At 33.2% G+C, this 7,666-nt stretch overlaps 1 protein-coding gene and 1 long non-coding RNA gene across 2 annotated transcripts; both read right to left on the bottom strand.

Moving 5' to 3' along the window:
• LOC104789301 lies at positions 968 to 2,192 on the bottom strand. The gene is made up of 3 exons (XR_002037865.1): positions 2,035 to 2,192; positions 1,348 to 1,433; positions 968 to 1,246 (listed from the first exon to the last, which is right to left on the bottom strand). It is a non-coding gene; the product is annotated as an uncharacterized LOC104789301 (long non-coding RNA).
• On the bottom strand, positions 2,290 to 3,453 carry LOC104789302 (MICOS complex subunit MIC19-like). The gene is given in 4 exon segments (XM_019245296.1): positions 2,290 to 2,333; positions 2,336 to 2,618; positions 2,620 to 2,842; positions 3,324 to 3,453. Coding segments are annotated over 3 exon segments (528 nt in total). The 5' UTR covers positions 2,821 to 2,842; positions 3,324 to 3,453.

The raw sequence follows: 7,666 nt of genomic DNA on the forward strand, positions 1-7,666 counted from the left end.
TTCAGGGTTCAGGGTTCAGGGTTCAGGGTTCAGGGTTCAGGGTTCAGGATTCAGGGTTCAGGGTTCAGCGTTCAGGATTCACGGTTCAGGATTCAGGGTTCAGGGTTCAGGGTTCAGGGTTCAGGGTTCAGGGTTCAGGGTTCAGGATTCAGGGTTTCTTTGTGATTTTTCCCTAATCTCAGAGATTTCTTTAAGTCATTGGTAACCAGATTATTTTGTGATATCTTTAGACAGAGACAGATTCGAATATTGATTCCTTATGGTAAGAATTAAGTACCTGTGACGATTTCTCGGAAAAACGGGACAGATTCCGTTAACTCCTCTGCGGTTTTGCCCTTCCACTTGAGGGAGGGTGATGGGGCGGCGTTAGGTTCTGCAACTCGCCACTGGCAACAGGAAACATCGGCGCTGTGACTTGATGATTCCTGAGACACTTCTTCATTGCTCTGTATCGTATGGACTGCACCATTTAGCTGAAATCGCCCTTCTTGTGTTTTCTTCTGATCTTCTTCTGATAGACCCATTTCACCCCTAAAAATTCAGACAACGGTAATGTATTACTCTCTACCTATCTGTCACCAAGTAATATGGAAACCGCGAGAAAACGAGCAGGCCAAGAAACTCTGTACTTACCTCCATAGCCGTTCTACAATCTCTCCTTTGTTCATGTGCTGCTCCAAGATAATAGGTACATCTTCTGGCGTCACATACCCATACCCATACCTAGACACAAGAATGATTCTATCATCAAGTCAAAATCAGGGTATGATTGATTTGGACATTACAGAGAACGTCAAAGTTCAATCAACATCTTAATTTTTAAATAGAACACTCAAAATGAATTCTTGATTTACTTTGGAAAATTATTATAAAACCACATGAAAGAAAGAAGTCTGTCGCCTCAAACCAGTCAATAAAATATATATCTTTCGTTACGCACCAGTGTCTTGTGACTTCCCTGTTGATGTTTGATCTATAGATGATAACATTGCCAGCGTATTTGTGACCACCAATGTGAGAACATGGGCTAACTGACACTTTACCTTGAAGACCATGAAACTCAAGTTCTTCTCTGAATCTACTAACCAGCGACGGCCCACAAACCCCACATCGCCGGTCTCGGGATCCATGGGAACATACAAAGACATATGAGCCTTTTAGCAATTCAGGATTTCCAGGCAGCCATTCACCATCCTTCACAAGCACCTCTACCACAAACGTTTCCACATCAAAATGAGTCAACCTTCTGCATTTTAGTTTAATTGAAACTGTCAAAAACAAGTCCACACTGTTGAAAAGTGAGAGAAAAGAAATCTCTAACTAGCACAGCATGACTTTAACCCTTACCTGTATCTTATCATATCAGGAAAGATAAGTACATCACCATTGGAGGTCTCGGTTCCATCATGTCCCTCACATATTGTGAGTCGAGTCTACATAACAATGGACGAAAAGGAAAAAAAACATGAGCCACGACGCTTAAAATATACGCTTAAAATATCATAAAATGCCAGACCTGTAAGGCCTCATCATAAGACTATCCGATGATAAACAATCAAAACATCCAGTAAAGACAACATCTCCACTTAAATTCAAAACTGACATAGCACATGAAATAAGAGTAAAGAAACTGCACAATAAAGCTCAAAAAAACGTAGCTGCGTGCCCTATGATCCCATCTTGAAGGCAAAAAGTTATGATGTTATCTATAGAATCTTGCTAGAATACACTTTATCTTATCTGACCCAAACATAAAACCTGAGAGTCACCAGGAAAGAGGTTTTATGACTCACTAAGATCTTAAACATGTATTAATTAAAGCCAAAACAACAGAGAGCAAGTGCTTTTTGCTCATTTGGGAGGACATAACTTTCAAAAGAAGAAAAATAAGTTGGAATCACAAAGCCATGGAACAAACTTAATCAGACCTAAATCTATGAAATTGAGAATCAAGCAATAAACTTGATTCAAGTCAACAGCTGAATCAATCCGATGAAGATGGAATAAAAAAAATCGGAGATTAGGAAACCTCACCTCAGCCAATGAAGCCTTCCCTTTATTGTGTCCTTCACCTTCACCATGACCATAACACCGAAAGATTCTCCCTCTTTGAGTTTGTTATCCAAGTTTCCGAACCTAAATCTTATCCTCTGTGCTTTGGCTTCTCCTTAGCATTCTCTCTCATGGCATTTCTTTTCTCTTCCCTGTAACATATACAAACATTAATAACAGATGGGCGTATGGTACAACAATTTACATAAGAATGTATTCCCTAAAACAAAAATCTTATTATCTATACTTTTCTTCAGGATTAACTTGCTGTCTGCACCGGGTGCACACTCCTGGTAACTCATAACCAAACTGCTACATTTCAGCGGGTTATCAATGTTCTCTTTGTAGCATTTCATCCACGCTTCGTGATCTTCAGAACAAGGCATTGGTTTCGGTTCAGGGACCTTGAACTCTTTCTCCCTCAACTCCTTGGCTTTCTCTGTCACTTCATGAACAAGGTTCTTCTCTACTTTCTCCAGCTTCTCAAGAATCTTCTCACTCTCTTTCGAAACAGACTTTATCAACTTCAACTCCGCGCTTGCTGCTGCTTGTTGCGGTATTGGGAAAGAAAAACGGTGGCTGCATTGGTAACTCTGACATTGGATTCGGCTTCTCTGCATCGTGGTGGTGTGTTTTCGCTTCTTGTTCCACCTTCCTCTGTGGTGACACTTTGGGTTTGGTTTTCTTCGCCTTCCTCTTTGGTTGATCGTTGCCTTCAGCTAGCTGACTGATCAGCTTTGAACTGATCTGAATCGAAAAGTCACCCATACTCTACCAAGTTTGCAAAAACCTAGAAGATGAAATCCATATCAAGAAACACATCAATTTCACAACAAAGCTTGCTTATAGTTTTGCCAAGATCTTCAATTCGACTAAACTCTAGCTAACTACCACAGCAACATAAGTTGACTCTTTCTGTACAAGTTCTAGATTATTTAAAGCTTAAGCAATACAAGCGTGCCTATAAGCTAAAGTATGAGTCCAACATTGCTACAAAATACACAATAATGTTTATGAAGACTTAAATCCAGATTCGAAGATATTCTCATCGTCGTAGATACGATACAAACCAAATCGATCCATACGAATTCGAACGAGTGATTCATCGAAATCGATTTAGAACGATTCTGGATAAAAATTTCTACAGAGCAAGGATTCGAAAAAAAAAAAAAAAAAACCTAGAATCTTACATCAAGGATCAAAAATTCGAAGCGAGGAAACCAAAATTCACATATAATTGGAGATGAAGATAGTAAATAGAATCAATATACCTGGAAGGAGAAGAAGATCGGAGAAAGGATCGGTGAACGGCGACTCTCTCTCTCTCTTCGCTAGTAAGAAAAAAACTCCGTCGTCGCAGCTACGAAGACGAGAAAGAAGAAACTGAGAGACGCTGGTTCGGAAATGTATGGGCTTAGTTACAACATAAAAGTGCTATCTTGATCCCAATTTTGCTTATTGGGCATTTAACGCCTTTATATCCTCTGTTTATGTATTCGAAATGTTTTTTTGATCCTTGTTTAATAACTCCACCTTCTTGTCCCGGATATGATGATTATGGTCATTAGTTGAATCCATTAAACTACATTATTACAAAAAAATATAAAAGATCAAAGTTTTTTTTAACCTCAGATTATCAACTTGTTGGAACCATGGGGAAAAAGGCATTTTGCCTCAAGCCCCCAAAATATCCTCCATTCTTTCATACTTTTTTTTTTTTTTTTGTGAAATCACATTCAGATGTTTGCTATCATGTACATAAAAAAAGAACTAACATGATAATTTGGTAAACACGTTTATTTAAATATAAAAAAACAACTATGTTTTAGTTTTTTTAGATTATTGTTTTGTTTTTAATAATTTATATGTTTCAAATAATTTTTACTTTTATTTTATTTGAAAAATTGTTTTAGAAAAATTTTAAAAAAATTTCACAAGAAAAAAGTAGGGCTAGGCATTCAGGTAACCCGTTCGGATTTGGATATTACCCATTCGGATTTTGGTAAACGGGTTTAGAAAAATAGAACTCATTGGGTATTTTTAGATATATGGGTTAGGTTCGGTTTGGGTATTATCGGGTTCGGGTCGGTTTGGGTTATAAATTTTAGAACCCGATTAGTACCCGAACTACCGGATACCCGAAAAAATATAATTAATATTAATTAAATTTAAATAAATTTAGTTAAATTTTGACTTATGTGACAAAATATTTTAGATATTTTGATTATTTTGATATTTAGATATAAAACTAAATGAAATATTCAAAATCATAATCACAATTTTGGGGTAATTGTATTATATTAATGATAAATATTATATATATGTTTATATGTTCGGGTTTAGTGGGTACCCAAACGGGTACCGGCTATTACCCGACCCTAACCCGAACCCACGGGTATTAGTAAATAGAACCCAATAGGGTTTTATAGGCAAACCCATACCCAACCCAAACTCGATTTTTCGGTTCGGGTTCCGGATTGGGTATTCGGGTACGGTTTTTATGTCCAGGCCTAGAAAAAATAAAAAATATAGTTTAGAAGACAAAAAAAAAGGATAGGGTAGTTTTCAAAATATATATCATATATATATATATATAAGGTAATCAATGCGTAAGTATGATATATAGGTTTTTGTTTTTTTGGTAGAAAAATAAGAAATATCGACTAAACGAAATGTAATTAATATGGTGAGGTATAAAATAAGATATAAATAACTTGTGTTAGTTCTATTTTCATAGTAGAGATCATAGTAACTAAAATTTTATGTAGTCGATGGTTGCATAATAAAAATTACAAATATTGAATGGTTGTGAAAGTGATAAACTATTTATATGAGCAGTCATAGTATATAATGTTTTAAAAGATATTTAGCTTTGGTTGGTTGTGCCGATAAAAGTGACCATATAATCAACCATAAAGTTCCATGTAATAAAGAGATCAATTACAAGTTTATAAATTGTATTTGTATGAAATAACAAAAATAAAAAATGCATGCGGTGTAATAAAAACCAAAACAAATAAGAACAATAAATATCAATAAAAAATAAATAAAAACCAAAATGACCAACAAAATACAAAAAAAAAATCCTACAAAAACAAAAACACAATAATAACCACAAAAACAAAACAATATAACAAAAAAATACTACACAACCAAATAAAAAAAAATCAAAAAATCAAAAAAAAAAATTAACAAAAACAAAAAAACCACAACAAAATAATTAAAAAAAAGCAACAAAAATCAACCCAGTGTAGCGCGGATAATATCCTAGTATATACAATCTTATTATATAAAGTTGGATTTTGAAAGTTAGTCATTAACAAGATTTTGACATGTGTCAAGTTATCAATTTCAGATTTTGACATGTGTATAAGAAATTTGATTACAACAAAAATTAAATATATTATTTAAAAAAATATTAATAATGTAAAAAGATAATTATCAAAAATTACAGAATTTATAAAGAATATACAAAGTTTTATTAAATAATTATAAGAAGATTTTATATCTATATTTCATAAAATTTGAATTATAATATTATTTACTTATTTTTAATTTTAAGTTATTAATTCTTAAAAAAAATATAGAAAAAGATATTAAAAAATATACAGTTAATTATTAATTCTTAATTTTGTAAATGCTCACTTCTATGTAAACATAGATCGTCTCATATTTAAATAACTTATTAAAAAACACTGCTTTCAACTTTGTTTAATTGGGAAATTTTTGTAATCGGAATGTAATTTTTTCTTGTATTTTTAAACCAAAATTTTCTCCTACTTTCTCCTTTTTTAGTTGGGAATAGGTAAGATTAATATATGCATCTTCATTTCGTAATACTGTATTTTAAAATTTAATGTAGTATTTTTAGATTGTTTTATTATATTTATATGTTTATCGATGATTATTTGGGATTCATATATTATTATGCTTATAATTTTCTATTGTTTTTTTAATTATATCAGACTAATATTCTTCTAATTTTTTAACCTTGATTGGTTGGTCATAAACCTTTCTTTTTTCTCAAACATAATTGTTACCATTATTCATTCAATCATAAAGGGAGATAACGAATGGATGGATAAAATAGGCTAATCAAACACAAATTTACAACAAACATAGATAGATAGATTGGAAAAATATTAAATCGTTGTTGATAGATCCATATGTGCTCAAAGACTATGATACCTTCGTTTGCGGAAAGGTTAAAAAAAATTGATTTGGCCACATATGTCACCAAAATGCACTTATTTTTGGTCAAGGGTCCTAAGAGAACTTCATGATGGGTGACTTTCCTGGAAGTGATTGTCGGAACTGTGCGAGTGAGGACAAATAACCAACTGAGCTATGAAAGCATTTTATTTATGTTACTATTAAAAGTGTATTTTTCTACACTTAAATATACTCTATTACAAATATATTCTTTATCACCACCTAGAAAATGTCTATTTGAATACATTAAGCCAACTATTTTACTTTCACTTCTGCATAGTTTTTTTATTACTAAAATTCTTGGCTCAAAAAATATTTTGCATAAAAAATATATTACATAATATACTAATTAATGATGTATCATCACAATAATGTATGACCCCATGGAGAAAACCTCGGGTCCACCCTCATCCCTTATGGAGAGAACCTTGGTTCTACCTTCTTTCTTTGGGAAGGTAACCTTATGTCCAACCTCCTCCACCTTTCTCCCTTGGAGAGATAACCTTGTGCCCAACCTTCTCCACCATAGAGAGAACCTCGGCTCTGCCTTCCTCCTATGTGAGAGAGAACATGTTCACGTCTTTTTGCTATCTCAAAATGGCTTGCTCCGACAACCAATTAAAGTAAAAACCTACCTTTTTCTAACATCACAAAATCTTTTGATAGTAACAAATGTTAAATTTCTCAATGTACTCGTGGAAGTGTCTTTACACCATGATGTATCCTCTGTCTCTGTAACGCCTCAACCGCCACCTTGCTTAATGAGCATATGTCTACTCTCAATTGAGTTCAACTCTCAATGAAAGCATTATAATTTTTGTTTGCCAAAAAAAATAGTAATATAAATAAAAGATTTGTAATTGGATATAAATCAGGGTTTTAATAACAAAAATAAAATTTATAAATAACGTAGATGATTTATAAATTTATAAAGAAAGCATGATTCAAACTCCACAAATTTAGTTCGAAAAGATTCTCTAGCAATAAATGAAGGAAAAATTTCACACAATCTTGGAAGTAACTCGACTAAGATTTTATCTGAAACAGAGACATCCATAAGTTCGTTCAGGCTTGCTGTGTATAATCAATTGTGTTGTCCAAAGCTATTAATAAATAGGTTTCAATAATGGTGTAGAAGGAACTGAGAAACTTTATAAACACAAAGTGAATCAAAATAGAAACCAATGGGCACCATGTGAAATCACCACTCAAACCTGGTTGTTGGCAGAAACTATTGATAGGTTCTTAATTAGATGCTTCTATATTTGATCTGAAAATAAAATAAGTCTTTGGTTTATGAGACTTTTGGGTTACTTGAACATGTCTGTCAAGCTAGGGAAACAGTGAAGAATCTCTTCCGTATCTCCTTGTATTCATTAAAACCAGCAAAAGTACTCATTAG

This window comes from Camelina sativa, chromosome 5 (genome assembly GCF_000633955.1).
Source record: "Camelina sativa cultivar DH55 chromosome 5, Cs, whole genome shotgun sequence".
Taxonomy (NCBI): domain Eukaryota; kingdom Viridiplantae; phylum Streptophyta; class Magnoliopsida; order Brassicales; family Brassicaceae; genus Camelina; species Camelina sativa.